Source organism: Natator depressus, chromosome 12 (assembly GCF_965152275.1).
Source record: "Natator depressus isolate rNatDep1 chromosome 12, rNatDep2.hap1, whole genome shotgun sequence".
NCBI lineage: Eukaryota > Metazoa > Chordata > Testudines > Cheloniidae > Natator > Natator depressus.
The window spans coordinates 41,191,352-41,207,733 of record NC_134245.1 but is presented as its reverse complement, the minus strand read 5'-3'; the positions used below and the strand labels follow the sequence as shown (position 1 = coordinate 41,207,733).

At 50.5% G+C, this 16,382-nt stretch overlaps 2 protein-coding genes across 3 annotated transcripts in view; one reads left to right on the top strand and one right to left on the bottom strand.

The window, feature by feature from the left end:
* Positions 1–4,816, bottom strand: part of WWP2 (WW domain containing E3 ubiquitin protein ligase 2) — an 89,598-nt gene extending 84,782 nt beyond the window's left edge. For both annotated transcript variants that reach the window (XM_074968992.1, XM_074968991.1), the window contains exon 1: positions 4,724–4,816. The gene's annotated coding sequence lies outside the window, so the exon portion shown is untranslated. The remainder of the gene's footprint in view (positions 1–4,723) is intronic.
* An 86-nt stretch (positions 4,817–4,902) lies between these two features.
* Positions 4,903–14,312, top strand: NOB1 (NIN1 (RPN12) binding protein 1 homolog). The gene is made up of 9 exons (XM_074969228.1): positions 4,903–5,027; positions 6,185–6,317; positions 7,283–7,416; positions 9,436–9,507; positions 10,094–10,237; positions 10,448–10,666; positions 11,573–11,670; positions 12,199–12,343; positions 13,020–14,312. Exons 1-9 carry the CDS (start codon positions 4,926–4,928, stop codon positions 13,287–13,289), a joined length of 1,317 nt encoding a protein of 438 aa, XP_074825329.1. The 5' UTR covers positions 4,903–4,925; the 3' UTR covers positions 13,290–14,312.
* Positions 14,313–16,382: the final 2,070 nt, after the last annotated feature.

The following is a 16,382-nucleotide window of genomic DNA, read 5'->3' as shown; positions in this document are numbered from 1 at the left end:
TTCCCCCACCCCCTCTTCTCACCCCACTGCCCCCTCCCACCTACCCCCAAAGCCACCACTTCACCTTACACGTGAGGCTTCTCCAGGGTCCAGGCAGCTCATTAGTGGAGCTACGCCTGCAGAGCTCCATGAATTAGGTGGGTGACCCTTCATTCTCTCGTGTGCCAGCCGCCCAGGCACGCACCTGAGGGGGAACGATCCATGGACCAGCTGAATGGAGCTTGTAATCCACTGGTGGTCTGCGGATCACAGTTTGAGAACCTCTGGTCTAGATATTACATAGCCCTGCCTTGAGTGCAGGGGACTGGACTAGACGACCTCTCAAGGTCTCTTCCAGTCCTACACATGCATCTGTGATTCTATCTTACTACAGAGGAAATGAGGGGCCTAGCATCACAAGGGAGAGTATTGGGAGCCCTCAAGGGCAGCCCAGGTCTCTCTCATTAGGGTTTAGTTCCATAAGGTGGCCTCTTCATAGGTCCAGGCTCACTGTTAAGATCTCTACTGTCTGGATCCCAAGCCCCGCCAGCTGAGATTCCCCACTGGATGGCCCCTCCCTCATGAGTCCTGAAGACTGGGATTCAGAGAAGGCTCCTTCTCTGGGTCAGGGGTCTCCTGTCCTCATTGACAGTTCTGCAGCATGGCTCAGGCAAGTGGAAGCTACCCTGGATTATCCAGAAGTCTTTATAAATAGTCCTGCATGACCAACACAAGCAGCCACACTTGCACAGTTAGGAAACAGACTGATAACACTAGGACAGCATTTTATGCCTGTAGCTCTGTTCACCCTGACAGATCCCAATGCACTTCAAAGCTACATTCACAGAGCACCACCAAAATACAGCCACCTCTGGGGGAAGCAGCATCCAGGTAGCAAACCTCAAAAGAACCGAGGGGTCATTTCGGCCAAGGACAAACATCCATTCCCCCGAGATCATCATGGGATCTTTAGTGGTTGTGCAGTGTAGAGGATTAGATAAGGACACACATTTCTATTAAATCAGCATCTCATCCGAGGTCCAAACCCTCTACAGACCCCTAATGCCACCAAGTTGTGAGCTGGTTGGAATGTATAAGACTGAGGACACCTACTGGCCCTCACTTGTGATCTAGGCTTTGGCCCCTCCACCTCATTCAAGCTGCTTTAAAACCGTTTGCTCAGCAATGGTTTGCATCCTCTGTAGAAGGTGGACTACATCTGGATTCTTTCCAAATATTCTTGAGCACAGCAGATAAATGCTCTTTAATAGAGCAGCCCAGACCGTTTTTATGTAGAGCTACCCCTAGGCCTGCAAGAAAAGCTTTTAGGGTGAGATTTAAAAAGAAAATACCCTTAAGAGGGTGGGGGCTATGGGAAGAATTGTCAATAGATGGGAATGGTTCAAGTGAAAGAGCAGCTTCTACAGCTCCCCCAAGCCAACCTCTGTATTTTGTATTTCTCTGAACGTTCTAATTGTCTGTGAAAGCGCTGCTCACAGGCCACTGCATTTGGCATGGACTTCCTATCTGCAGTTTAGGAAGAAGGCTGCACGCAGCAAGACTGCCTACTCTCAGCAGCACACCGCTGCAGTAGGTGGACATTCTGCAGCAGCTCCCAGCACATTCAGAATGAGGACCTGCATGGAATTACACAGGAGGTGAAGAAATCAATCCACATGGTATCTTGCTGTCCTAGATACTTCCAGGCCCCCAGCCCCCCCTTTCCACCAAAGCTTTCTACTGAGAACACGCAAGTGCCCAGCGATGTCAGAGTGAAGCTGGGGGCTTCTGGCACCTGAGATAGTGAGTGACGTTGGAACGAGCATGTTTCTGCTGCACTGATTAACAGTGAAACAGCTAAACATCAACGAGCTATTGGTAGATTTAAAAGCTAATGAAGCGTTGAGATGAATGGGACAGTCCACAACTCTCAAGGCTACTGACAGCAAGCTGACTTGCCAAGCTTGCACACAGCAGGCATTGCTTTTCACAGCCAGAGGGGCTAAAGAGGTTTGCAAATTGAAGTCAGACTCTGGAGCACAATGCTGGGGCAGGGTGCGGTGCCTGCAACAAATTCCATGGCCACAGAATACATAGGCCCCGCCCAGGGCACAAGTACAACAAACTGCAGGACTGGAAACATTTACTAATCATCTACTAGGCAGGGGCAAACAAAATCTCACCCACCTAAGAGCAATTGGCTAATGGTGGGATGCGGTCTCTGGGGTGTCTTTCAGATCAGCTTCTGGCTTCGAAGTACATGAGGTGTCACACCTGAAACCTTGACCAGCTTCCAGGAGGGATGGCCTCACTCCCTTTCTTGCCTCTCCCCCCGCCCCACAACCCAAGAGCTGGGGGGGCTACTACAGTGGGGGGCAAAGAGTATCTGCTGCCCCACCTCTTTCCCCAGCCTCCAGCTGCACGGAAGGTATTTCCACTGCATCTCCCCTCCATCCCCAGCAGATAACTCCAATGCCTGCCACCTTTGTTGCTCAGCACTTTCCCCAAGGAACAGGAGAATTAAATCAACCCCCTTGTGTCAATTTCATTGTTTGTCCCCAGGGTTTCAGAACAGCAATGCTGCAAACAGAGAAGATGGATCAGGACTCATTCCACTGCTGTGGAAGCTCTGAGCAGCAGCCATGGAGCTATCTGCAGAACCAGAATACCTGAATACTGTGCCCAGTTCTGGTCATCCCAGCTCAAAAACGATATAGTGGAACTGGACAAGGTCCAGAGAAGAAAGACGTTAAAGGCTATGGAATGGTTTCCGTACAAGGAAAGATTAAAGAGATAAGTGCTGTTCAGCTTAGAAATGAGATGGCTAAAGGGGATATGATACAGGCCTATAAAATCATTGGGGGGGGGGGGGAAGTTATTTACCCTTTCCCTCAATACAAAAACCAGGGGTCACCCAAGGAAATTAATAGGCAGCAGGTTTAATATAAACCAGGGAAAATATTTTTCCACACAACACAATTAATCTGTGTAACTTGGCCATCACAACATCCTCTGGAAATGAAAGTATAACTGGGTTTAAAAAAAAGAACTAGATAAGTTCAGGGACAAAAGGTCCATCAGTGGCTATTTGCCAAGGTGGTGAGGAGTGCAACCCCATGCTTGGGGCAACCCTACAGCTCTGACTGCCAGAAGTTAGGAGGGGAATACAGGGGTGGATCAATCCAACTGCCCTATAATGTACATGACCTGAAACACTGGTACTGTCAGAGACAGGATACTGGGCTAGATGGACCATTGGTCTGACCCACTGTGGCCATTCCTATATTCTTAAATTGTGCCTATGAGCGAGACAGAAGTTAAGTTATTTTTCTGCGGCCTCCCTACAGGCTGCTGCCATGTGAATGCTGAAAAGAGGAGCCCACTGGCTCTTAGCCTCAGAGGACGGACGGAAGTTGGCAGGCAGCCAGCACAGCTCCCATCTCAGTATAGAAGAACTGCAAAGCTGCGAGCTACTCATGGACATGTTGAGGCAGCACCATCTATTGTTTTAGGACTGTGGCTCTCTCAGGGAGGAACAAAGATCAGAGTAACAGAAGAATCCTTCTCAACTAATGCAACCGTTGGCCATAGAATTTGAGCCAGAAATGAAGCTCAGCAACAGATCAAGCACAATATTTGGGAAAGGGGGTGGGGGGCTTAATCAGCTTGGCAGATCCTAATTTGGCAAAAGACCCACCTATGCATACTAATTAGGAAAGGCAAGTGGCAGGGGAGGTGACAGATGAGTGATTTACTTTTGGAGTGGGGTAGCGAGCTCACCTACCACAGAGAAACAGAGGGAAAGCCAGCAAGGAGAGAGGGAAAGGAGCACCCAGCTGAGATTCAAAGAGATGCAAAGACCATGAGGCAGAGACATCAATAAAACATGCTGATGCCAAGCTGTCTATTTGTGCCCTAGTCAGACTAAAGCTTTGGGATGGGACCCGCCTCATCCAGCTGATGTGAGGTGTAAAATGCTACCTTATCCCCGTGGAGCTCAGACGCCAGGGCGCGCCTTTTCACCTCCTGCCTGAGAGAGGGTCACCGACTCTCTACTAGCCCACCCATTCCTTCGGCCAAGGGCTGGGTCCAAGGCTGCCAAGCAAGGCCCAGCAGCCCCAAAGCCTGGCACAGAGACACCGAGACTCCCTGGGAATCTCCCCTGCCACAGCAACGCCAGCAGGTTGGGCGGGCCGCGGGCCCCGCCCCGCACAAAACTCAACAGCGGGACTCCCCGTCCAGCAGCCCCGAGGATCCACGGGCTGCAGGGGGAGGACAAGGGACGAGACCTTTCCCCCGCCCCCGCGCTGTGGCCCCCGGGGGTAGCCGAGCGTCCCCTATCGCACCCGAGGTAGCCGAAGTCGCTCTGCCCCCGCAGGGGCGCCGGGACTCGGCCTTGGCCGCAGGCCACTAGCCGCTGCTCTGCCTCCCGCCGGGGCCGCTCTGGGCCCGGGCCCAGGACAGCCGGGTTAGCGGCCCCGGGCAGCGGCCCAGCAGCCGCCCGCACCCGGGCGGACCAGAGCCCCCGGCCACACGCCGCCGCGGCCGGCTGGGCTGGGGGCTCCCGCCATGCCCCAGTGGGGCGCCTCGGCCGACCCGGGCCCGACACTCGCCGGACCAGGAGGCCCGCGGGCGGGGCGGGGGGACCAGGCCAGCCGGAGCGAGCCGAGCCCTAAGCGAGCTGCCCCCAGCCCCACCCGCCAAGCCCGCGCCGCAACCCCAGCCCGGCCCCCTCCGTATTTACCGGCGACGGCTTCGCCTCCACTTCCGGCTGCGATCGTGGTCATGTGACAGCGGCTCCCCACCTGACTCGGAGCCCGGAAATGTGTCACGGGGCAGCTGCGAACGGGGCTTGAGGGAACCACCGCTTCCGGCGTGCACCATGGCAACGAAACAGCGCCAGTCCCGGCATGCATCGCGGCCCCACAAACACTGCCGCTCCCGGCATGCCGCGGGGTAGGCCCGCGGATCCGGCGAGGGCCAAGATGGCGGCGGTGGAGCACGTCGTGGCGGACGCCGGGGCCTTTCTGCGCGGGGCGCCGCTGCAGGTACCGCGGCGGGGCCGGGGGGCGCTTCCTGCGGGCCGGGCCTTGTGGGGACGCTCCGGCCGGCGAGAACGGCCGGGCGGGCAGCGATGGTGGGAGCCGTCCCCGCCGCGCGGCGCTCTGGGGACCAGCGCGGGCGACTTACCGAGCTCCTCCCCGTGGTGCCTTGGGCCTTCACAGCCGGGCCGCCGCGCGTTGGGGGAGGGGTCAAGACCCCCCCGTCCCTTTCTGCTCCCCCGCTCTGCCGCCCCCGGGGGCGGCTCTGTGCCAGCCCGCGCGCTCCAGTCTCTCATCTCGCCCCCGGCGGAAGCGGTGCCCAACCGTCACCCGCTGCTGCTGCCCTTTTCTGAACCTTTCCCAAGTCCGGTCCATCGTTTCGGAGGTGGGGCGACCACATCTGCACGCGGTCTTCAAGCTGCGGGCCTCCCGTGGATTTATAGAGAGACAATCTGAGCTGTTTCATCTGTCCCTTGACGGTGCCCGGCTTTCTGTTCGCTTTTTTGACTGGATTGCCTCTGGAGCCTTTATAAAAATTGGTATCCCATTACCTATTCTCCAGTCATCTTGTACAGATGTGGTTTAAGTGATAAGTTACATACCGCAGTTAATAGTTCTTCGATTTCATATTTTAGTTTCTTCAGAACTCTTGGGTGAATATCCTCTAGTTCTGGTAACTTCTTACTGTTTAATTTATGAATTTGTTCTTAAACTTCCTCTGATGACACCTCAATCTGGGATAGTTCTTCAGATTTGCCACCTAAAAAAATGGCTCAGGTGTGGGAATCGCCCTTACATCCTCTGCAGTGAAGGCTGATGCAGAGAATTCATTTAGCTTCTTCAGAATGGCATGCTCCTTTTGTACCTTGATCATCCAGTGGCCCCACCAAGACACTGCCTTTCTGTCTCAGCCAGTGGCTGCAGAGCAGGGGAGCCAAGCCTTCCCTGAGTCTGGCAGCCCCTCTCCCATCTATGGGGCGGGAGGAGGTTGGGGTGTTTCAGCACCTGGCTCCATAGTGATGGGTGCTGTGTATGGAGCTGCTTTGGAACCACACTGTGCCATCTGTGGGGATTGGGCATCCCCATGTGCATTCTGGCCTTGGAATCAGTCATTTGTCTGTTTGTTCCTAGTAGCAGGAATTCTTGTGTCTCTCATACAACAGGACTTCGGTAGAAACGTTTACACTATTAAGGAGGTGGTCAGTGAAATCCGGGACAAGGAAACCAGGAGACAACTGGCCGTGCTGCCCTACCAGCTTCACTTCAAACAGCCCTTCCCTGAGTATGTTAAATTAGGTAGGTGAGCTGGCCTCAAGGACAACTAGCAGAGCGTTGTCCCAGCTGCTAACTCAGTATCCTTCCTGCCCAGGCTGGCACTTGTACAGCTTTTCTCTGAATAGGTATTTTTTCATCATAGAAAGTGTGCCTGGATTCCATTAAACATAGCCTTAGAGCAAATGTCAGGATGAAAGCCCCATTCCTTTATTTAGCTCCAGCTCCTGTGATTGAAACGAACAATTTTAAGAGTCCCAACATACTCTCACCATTCCTGCTGTTAATCTACTCCGCACCCGACCCAGGACAGCAGAATAGTCAGTTTTTACTTTTGTTTCTAATCACTTTTGCTTCCTAGTTCTCATGCAGTAGCACAAGGCTGTGGTCTTTGGGTTGAAATCCCTCTGGGGGAAAGTTAGCATTCAAATAAAACTATTCTCATGGAATTTATTTCAGACATTCCACAGAGGGGATCATTGTCACATCTAAATGATTCTAGTGGCTGTAATAGATGAAGAGAGGCATGACAGATTGTAGGAGTCTTTGAGCTGCTTAGCCCATTACTACTAAAACCTACATCTTGAGCCTAAAACAACCTTACTGTCACTTTTCAAGAGAAAAGTGATGCTACGTCTGGATTCTTTCCAAATATTCTTGAGCTCAGCAGATAAATGCTCTTTGATAGAGCAGCCCAGACCGTTTTTATGTAGAGCTACCCCCAGGCCCACAAGTAAAGCTTTTAGGGTGAGATGTAAAAAGAAAATGCCCTTAAGAGGGTGAGGGCTGTGGGAAGAATTGTCAATAGATGGGAATGGTTCAAGTGAAAGAGCAGCCTCTACAACTACCCCAAGCCAACTTCTGTATTTTGTATTTTGCTGAAAGTTCTAATTGCCTGTGAAAGCGCTTATTAGTATCTATGTATCCGCTAAATGTTGGATTTACCCAGGTGGAATTCCCCCAATGACGGCACTCTCACTTTGTTATAGTGACAGAATTTTCAAAAAAGACTGGCGACTACCCCAGTCTGTCAGCCACAGATCTCCAGGTGCTAGCCCTGACCTACCAGCTGGAGGCAGAGATTGTTGGGGTGGCTCATCTGAAGACAGAGCCAGAAAAAAAGGTAAACTCCCCTGGAGTGACTAACCCAATCCACTACCCTCATGCTGTGTAGGTCCTTCAGAATTACTGCCTTCAGGAGCGAGTGGGCTTTTCAAAGGTGTTTGGTGAGGGTGTATATTCGTGAGAAAGGTGAGGGGGATGTTTAATCCTATTCTTGATATAAAATTCAGTCTGCATCTACTGTCATGGACTGGTGCCATGTCACATGATCCTTTTGGTCTGGTCTCCAAAAAGCTCTGCTGGTTTTAAGAAATATCTGGCTGCATTATAGAACTTAAGTAAAATATTACATCTGATTACACAGTATAATCACACCAGTTTCAATTCATGGAGGATAGGTCCATCAGTGGCTATTATCCCCATGTGTCTGTAGCCTCTGTTTGCCAGAAGCTGGGAATGGGCAACAGGGGATGGATCACTTGGTGATTACCTGTTTTGTTCATTCCCTCTGGGGTAACTGGCATTGGCCACTGTCGGAAGACAGGATACTGGGCTAGATGAACCTTTGATCTGACCCACTATGGCCGTTCATATGTTAATTATTTTTGGTCATTTATTTCAAAATGTGTCAGCAAGTATGTCTGTAACAATACAGACAACAAAAAAATTCAGAAAATATTTGACAAATAGATTCCTTACTAGGCATATTAATACAGAACTTTGAGTAATAATTAATTTAAAACTACAATACAGAACTGTATTTCCCACATCCCCCAGAAGCAGTGCAAGGCTGGCGGAAGTCAGGGGTAAGGGAGCAAAGAGAGGGAAGTAAATTGCTGGGAAGGAGCCTGGGTGTGAACTTGGAGGGTTGTTGACTATGGGTGGGAAAAGTATGGAACAGGTTTTTTTGGTGGGTGGGGAGGGACTGTTAGGGAGCTTCTCCCATGCAGACCCTAGCTGACCCCTAGCCTCTCCCATTCAGTCAGGCACACGTGTCCCTCCACCCCCACTCAGACACCCACTCCCCCCATCCCCATGTGTCCTTGCACCGCCTGTCCATGTGTCCCTCCACCTCCATTCAGACACCCACTCCCCGTATCCCCATGTGGCTCTGTACCCCATCCTCATGTGTCTGTACCCCAACCTAGCCACCCACTGTCCCTATGTAGCTCTGCACCCTCCCCCATCACCATGTGGCCCTGTACCTCCCTCCCCCCCATGGCCCTATGCCTACACTTCCATGGCTGTAGTCCCCTTTCCCCCTACCCTTCCTCCAAATAATTCCAGTCTCTGTAAAATGTATAGAGCAAAAAATTAGATACATTATGATGCATGTAAACAGCTATCAGTTAATAAGCTATGGAATCAAAGATTTACGTGTTAGAAGTCTGTCACTTTTTATGAATATACTACAGGTGATATCTACAGCCCCACTCTGGCTCCTTTACGCTGGATGAAAGAGCCAAGCTACATAAAGGGGCTCTAAAAACCCCAGATTTGGCCCAGAGAGGATTCATAATCTGTCCTAGAATCATAGCATATCAGGGTTGGAAGGGACCTCAAGAGGTCATCTAGTCCAACCCCCTGCTCAAAGCAGGACCAATCCCCAATTTTTGCCCCAGATCCCTAAGTGGCTCCCTCAAGGATTGAACTCTCAATGCTGGGTTTAGCAGGCCAGTGCTCAAACCACTGAGCTATCCCTCCCCCCAAAGGTGTGCGCCTCCCCCCCAATCTCCAGCTCCACACTCCATCCCTCACCTGCGAGTTCTGGGGCGCAGCTTATGAACTAAGTTGCCTTGTAGTGTAAACATTACATAGTTGAGAGATCCTGGGGACTGAACACAGAACTGTAACAGCTTGTTTCTAGCCGTCGGTTAAAGCGCAGTCAGCTGCCTGCTAGTCAACACCTTCCATTCTGGTTTGGAAAACAGTTAAAATCAACTAAGCTCCATAGCTGGAAGGATTCGTAGAGATGCCCCAGGCCATCCCTGTGTTGCTGGCTTAGGAACTAGTCCAGGGTGGCCTCGTCATGCATTCTGCTCTGCCTGCCAAACTCACTGTCGCTCTTAATCCCCTGCAGGTTCAGCTGAGCTCCACCACACAGCATCCAGAGGCTCCTGTTCATGTTGCTGGGTTCCACCTGCCTTCCAAGGTTACTGTTTGCATTAGCTATGGTAGTGGTCTCGTATCCTCCGATGAAAGGCGCTAGCGGGGGGGCTGGGAAAGAGCCTTCCACACTTATGAAGGCTCATCCTCTGCTGTGGGATAGGTCGAGATCTTTGTATCCTGGGGGAACTGAGGCAGAGGGAGGTTCGGGACTTGTCCAAAATCACACAAGTCAATGGTAGAATATACTCCTTGGGGGATTCTGCACCCAAAAAAAAAAATCAATTCTGCAAAAAATTCTGCATATTTTATTTGTCAAAATAATGCAATATAAAAATCACACCAGTTTCAATTGTTTTAGTAATTTATTTAAAGTACAATACAGAAAAAAGTCACTATTCAGCATTTCCTAAACACCTGAAAGTTAAATTACGAACACTTGGTAACTAATTCCAGGATTGTAACTGGAATGTAGGGTTTCTCATTTGAATTACATTACAGAACACAAAACAGCCCAAAAAAAAAAGTCATTTTAAATTGCTCAGACTTTCACACATGAAAGTCATACAGCGATCAACTGTGCAGGCACTTTCCTGTGTCCCACTAACTTTCTTCTATTTGTTCAAACCTAGTCCAAGCACTTGGAGGAAGATGCATGTCTGTCCACATCTGAAAGTGGCCTGCGTGCAGCAGCAGAGGAGAGCCAAGAGTTCAGCTCCTTCCTGTACTGGAGGAACCCTCTGCCCAGCATTGAAGAGGACTTGCAGGAGCTGCAGGTGAGAGGCAGAATCTCCTCTTTAATTCCCTATTCTTTGCCCAATTCATTTTAGCTGCTGCCTCCTTGCTCTTTGGTTTCTGTGGATTCTCTTGCTGGCTCACTCCTGTCTACCTTTGTGGCTGTTAGGTTGGTGCCCCCTTCTCCGGCAGCACTCGTCTGTCTAGGTGCTGCATAGCTCACATCTGACTGAGTGTCTCTCGCCCTCCAGAAAGTTCACACGGTTTTCATTAGCCCAGAGGTACCAGCGGTTCTCCAGTCTGGGGAGGATCAGGAAAACGCTGGGGAGGATGGAAGTGAAGGGGACAGTGATGATGGTGAAGGCTGGATAACTCCCGACAACATCAAACGGATCCAGCAGGGTATGGGGCATTGTGATGCTCCTGCCAGTGTGCAGGTCGGCTGTGTGACCACAGACTTTGCCATGCAGGTAAGGAGTGACTGGGTGACTGCAGTTATAACATGCCTAGATGAATGGAGGTCAAAGCAGCAGGGCTTCTGCAAAGAGAAGATTCCGCTTCTGCTGGACATCACTGAGCAAGTCAGCAAAATAACGGATAAAGGAGGAGAACTAGGGCATGTAATTCATTAGGGCTTTCCAAACCAATGAAGTATGTACACACACCCACCCCGCAGGGTGAGAAGCAAAGTGCCTGGGTCTGAAACTGGCTTCAGTGGTCAGTTTGTAACATGGAGTCAGTGGGGACACCTAAGCACGAGTGGAATGCCAGAAAGATCTGCACTCTATTGCCCTGTAATGCACTTGCCTGCCCAGTGAGAAAAGGGGTGAACAAAGGCTGTTGCCTCACTGCAGATGGCCTTTTGGTTAGTCGGCTCTAGAGAAGAGATGGGCCCTACCAAAGCTAGGTAAATAGTCAATATCTGGTTTTAGGGCATAAACTAACCTCTAACGAATAGGGGTTAGGAAGAGACGCACCTCCATGGGCAGTTTATTGCCTAAATTGCCCAACACCAGGTTTCCTGAACTTTCTTTTGCTGCAGCAGGTACTGGCCCCTGGGAGAGGTTCCTGGGCTAGATGGACCCCTGTGGCTCTTCTGTCTACACTGTGGTAACAAGACTCCAAGGCTGCAGTCAGTGCCTTCAGCTGTACTGGGGAGCAATAATGCATCACCCTGCTTTGGGCATACATCTCCTCCCAGAACTATCTTTAGGCCATCCACGAAGCTGGTTTTGTATCAGAGGCCTGCCATCTGTATGTGTTTGCTACAATTCTGTCAATGTGCATTGTTGTTTGTATGTTGATTGGTGCCTTTAAGAGCTGCCTGGAGGTTCCTCCTACAGGGTTTTCCCCATGGCTGTTCCTTCTCTTTATAGAATGTTCTGCTCCAGATGGGTCTCCACGTGCTGGCAATGAATGGCATGCTGATCCGGCAAGCCAGAAGCTACATCTTACGCTGTCATGGCTGCTTCAAGTACGTGTCGCAAGCATCGGAACCTGCTAGTGAAGAGCAGTGTTACTCTTGCCAGGGAGGTGTCAGGGGGTCATTGGTGCTTAGCCAGCTGAGTGGTGCAATATAAATGTTAAACAACACAGTTGAGTGCAGACAGGGGGATTAAGCCCAGGTATCTCAGTTCTAACCCCTCTTCGTCCTGGGCTTCCTCTGAGCAGGGACGGCTGCTTTATCCAAATTCCATGGTGGAGTATATTTGGGGGGATAAATGCCTGTCATGGGTTAAGTTTGGACTGAACAAACTCATTCACATTGCAGCCTAGGTCCTGAGACTCCAGTAATGAAAAACAGGTGCATTAAGCCAGTGCATCACCTAACTCCATGGGTTGCCTTCCTCTTTTGGGATCTTTTGCACAGACTGGCTCCATCCTCTCTTATGAGGGTTTGGGACTTTGAGCCCAGACCAGCTGGTTGCTAGAATCCAGCTTGTGGAGAGTGCTGCAGCCACCCGGTGACACTGGAGCATTGAACCCTTCTGTGGTTTTCTAGGACAACGTCTGACGTGACCAGGGTCTTCTGTCCGCACTGTGGCAACAAGACACTGAAAAAAGTTGCAGTGAGTGTGGGCGCCGATGGCACCCTCCACATGCACTTCTCCCGCAACCCAAAGGTCCTGAACACACGAGGGCTTCGGGTGAGTAGCTCATCACTGGGGCTTAGGCACAACATGCTGGCTGGTATGCGGTCATGACAGCCTAGCAACCATAGCAACACTGAGTGAGAGCACGAAGGTCTCTTGTTAATGGCTTGGGGCCCCAGGCACAGAGACCTGCTGGGGATGTTTTCACACTCCAGTGGTGAAACAATACAGGGTTTGGTTTCACTTGTGCTATGGGTTGTTGGCATGGAAGGAGTTTCTCAGATTAAGACCAGCAGGGACCACTGTGATAGTTTGGCCTGACCTCCTGCAATAGGATTTCCCTGAATTAATTTCTGCATCCAGTAGCTGTGATTGAACTAGAGCACATCTTTCAGAAAATCGTGATTTAAAAGCTTCCAGTGTTGGAGAATCCACCACGACCCTGGTAAATTTTTCCAGTGGTTAGTTACCCTCACTTAGTTCTGGCCTACATTTATTTAGCTTCAACTTCAAGCCATTGTTACGCCTTTGTCTGCTAGATAGAAGAGCCCCCCCGTCTTAAATGTTGGTGCCCTATAGAGGTACGTAAACTGATCCAGTCATCACTTCACAGATCACTGTTTGAGCCTCACTATTTGGGGATGAGTTCCTGGGAGGAGCCAGCCTCCATCTAATGTCCTGGCTTTGCAGGGGGACTCTGCTCCTTAATGACTCTTACTCTTTTTCGCAGTACTCGCTGCCTGCGCCCCAAGGGGGGAAACACGGCAGCAACCCCCACTTGGCTGAGGACCAGCACTTTCCTCAACAGCGGCTTTCCCGGAAGGCAAGGCAGAAAACCAATGTCTTTGACCCGGATTACATTGCAGGGGTTTCCCCCTTTGCCGAAAACGATATCTATAGCCGTGCAGCCAACCTGCAGATCCGGGATGCAGCTCTGGGTGCAGGCCGGCGGCGCATGAATCCTAACATAGCGACCAAGAAGTTGGTGAGAAAGAGATGAAGGGAGGGGACTCAGCTGTGATCTGGCTGCATCATGAGGGAAGGGCTGTTGACTCAGGGCAATAAGCAATGCCACACTTTCATGTCTGGTCTCAGAAGGATAAGAATTGTCGCAGGGCATCCCAGTGCGATTCCAAAGCTTGCTGTGCTGGCTGGATTCAGAGGGCGTTTGGGCCACTGCTTCTGTGCTCAGCTGGCCATCTAGTGAGCCAGGAGACACCTGTGGCTGGGTGGCAGCATTGAGCCTGTTAAGTGATTCGCTGAGATGAGGATTCTGAGCTGCAGGAGGGAAGAAGGTGGTACTTCATCAAACTAGATCTGGAAAGCAAACCTGGCTTTTATCCATTCCTGCTGCTTTTCCTGAGCTGTATAACCACGTCTGACACTTCAGCATTTCTAATAAAGAAGGGAATTGCATTTCATGTGTTTCACTTCCAGTGGAAAAGGGCCTGGAGCTGTTGGCTACACCCCAATAAGGTAGAGCTGGTTGACTGAACCAGCTGTGGAAGTAGTAAACGGTAGAAGTTGGCCCCATGTTGGCCCTTGCCTGAAGATGCTGGAAATGCTGCTAGTGCTCAGGGTCCCATTAAGAGACCAAGCGGGGTGGCCGTGTCTGATGTACGCATTGTCAGTGGTGAGGGATCCGTAACAAGGAGAATGAGGCTCAAGGTGCCCATGCTGTTGCCGGAGCCAGTATGTGCAGCAGGAGGAAGCCACATGCTTTTCCATGACTTCTGGCTCCCAGCTGTGAGTTGCTGAGAGAGTTTGATCCCAGAGCCTGCTGGAGAGTTAAGGGTGACAGCTTCTCTTGGTGCTGGCTGGGTGACCTAGCCAGCTTCTTTCTCACTGCAGGAAAAACAACCCCCAGTGAAAGTTAAGTGTTGTATGCACACACCAGGGCAACTTGCCTACACTCTGTGCTCTGTACACACAGCGTAGGATGGACAATAGCCACCCCTCCTTAGTCCATTCCCTGTGAAGAGACAGGAGCAGAGTTTGTACCCATCCCATTGGGTTTGAGAGCCATTACCTGCATTGCCACAACAGCAACCTCACCACATAACCAAGGGCAGGAGTTGGGTGCTGAAGCAGAGTCTGTTCCTTCGTATTTACCCATGACAAACTAACATCTCAGCAAGTAGCCTCAGACTACGAGGCTGGAGCAACAGCTGCACCAGCAACATGAGCAACACAGCTTGGAGCATCCAGACAGAACCCTCAGGAACCTGTTACAAATCCATTGGCGAGCTTCCTGTAAGTTAGGCAGAAGGTCCATATGCAGGTGTAGCAGGGCTTAGAGCCTCACCCAGTTCTGCCGCAGTGGGACGGATGTGAATAGGCTGAGTGGTCAAGGTAAAACTGGAAATAAAGGCTGTGACTGCGTAAAACCCTGGGGAGAAGTTTTGACACTTTCTCAGGGTGCCCAGAACCAAGTCTCCTATTACCCCCCTGCCTCAGCAAGAGACATGCGTGCTGGTGCTAATCTGGGTATCAGCCCCCACCAGTCCTGTCTGTTAGCCACCCAACCGTTCTTCTCAGGCTGCTTCTAGCATAGCCCTACTTTGCCCTGCAGGTTAACACTGTGTACCCCAGTCCCTGCCTCCTCACAAACAATCCCATATGGTTCCCAGCCCCTATCTCTGGATGCTCAGGGTATTGACCCGGTCAGCTGTCCCCGAGGGGGGGATACACACACAGGCTTGTTCCATTCAGCTGACTCTCAGCACCACTGTAACTTAGTGAAAACAAATCTAAGTTTATTAACAACAGTTAAGATGTATGACATAGCAAGAACAACAACAGGTTACAGATAAAACAAAAAGGTACAATGTGCTTCTAGTCTAAACAGGCTAAGCCCTTGTCTGAAGGAATGTATCTTACCCAACTGTCCTTTGCAGTGCTTTCAACCAAACCCTGCTTGAGATCTCATTTTCATTAATGTTTCATTAATTTCATTTTCAACACTGCCCAGTTACTCCCTGGGTGCAGACCAAAACAAGGCTCCTTGTGCCTTCCTCTGATATCCCAAGTTCATCATCTTTGCAGCCCTGAAACAATTTAGTCTCTGTTGTCTTCTCATGTTGACCAGAAGTGCAGATTCAGCTACCATTGTGTTCTTATGACTTACAGTGCTTCATTTAAGCAGGGGCAAGTGAATAGACATGGTTGGTCTGGCAGAAACACCTGTTTGTCAGCTGAGCCTGGTTACGTAGTTTAAAACTTTTTTAGTGGCTACACAACTCCTTACATGCCATCCATACATACATCTTGCAATGCCTATGATGACCAGTGTGTCACCACCTTTCATTTGATACCTTACAAGACACAATGGATAAATACCAGGAACTAGTGCGTTAGGTGTAGTGAGTTTGTCAGGCCTGATAGGAATTGCTCTTATAGAACAGTTGACCCTTTACCAGCTTGCAGTGAGGGGTTCTGGGGGTCACAGAAGCTCCTAATGCTCTTGTTCTTTAGAAATGGCCTCTAGTCACTGACCGGCAGCAGAGTAAACCCTCAGGAGGTCACCTTACTCAGCATCTTCACTGAATGGTGTCCTTTTTCTGTGAGCTAGCTGCTTCGAGGTGTCACTTCCTCTAAAGGAGGCCTGCAAGCCAGCACTACAAGCACAACTAATCTGTGGTGCAGGGATGGCTGGATAAGGCTTCCTATAGCTGGAGAATATGCCCCCCCCCAATTTCTGTGGGAAGTGGGTAGAATCCAATTAAAGGTCTGTTGTGCTGCAGTTTGCCTCAGTGACTTCAGATGAAGCTTGTTAATGAAATTGCCTCTAATGAACTCTGCTAACAAGTCTGGCATAAAACCCAATCAGATGTGTGGTGCTCAGAGCTCTGTTGCTTCTAATGGGGAGAAGGAAGCCAATAAATACCAGATTGAAGAGTGAACTGACTTAAGATGCATTGAAATCTCAGCCAGAGGCTCTGGGTACCATGGCAGTATTTTAAATCCTAATACGCATTAGATGGAATGGGCCTGATGCCTGCTGGGAAGGCACAGACTGGAGAGGAGTATAATGAATCTTTTTGTAATAACGTCAATGTATATTGGCTTCCAACTGCTCTCTCCTTGCTCACAG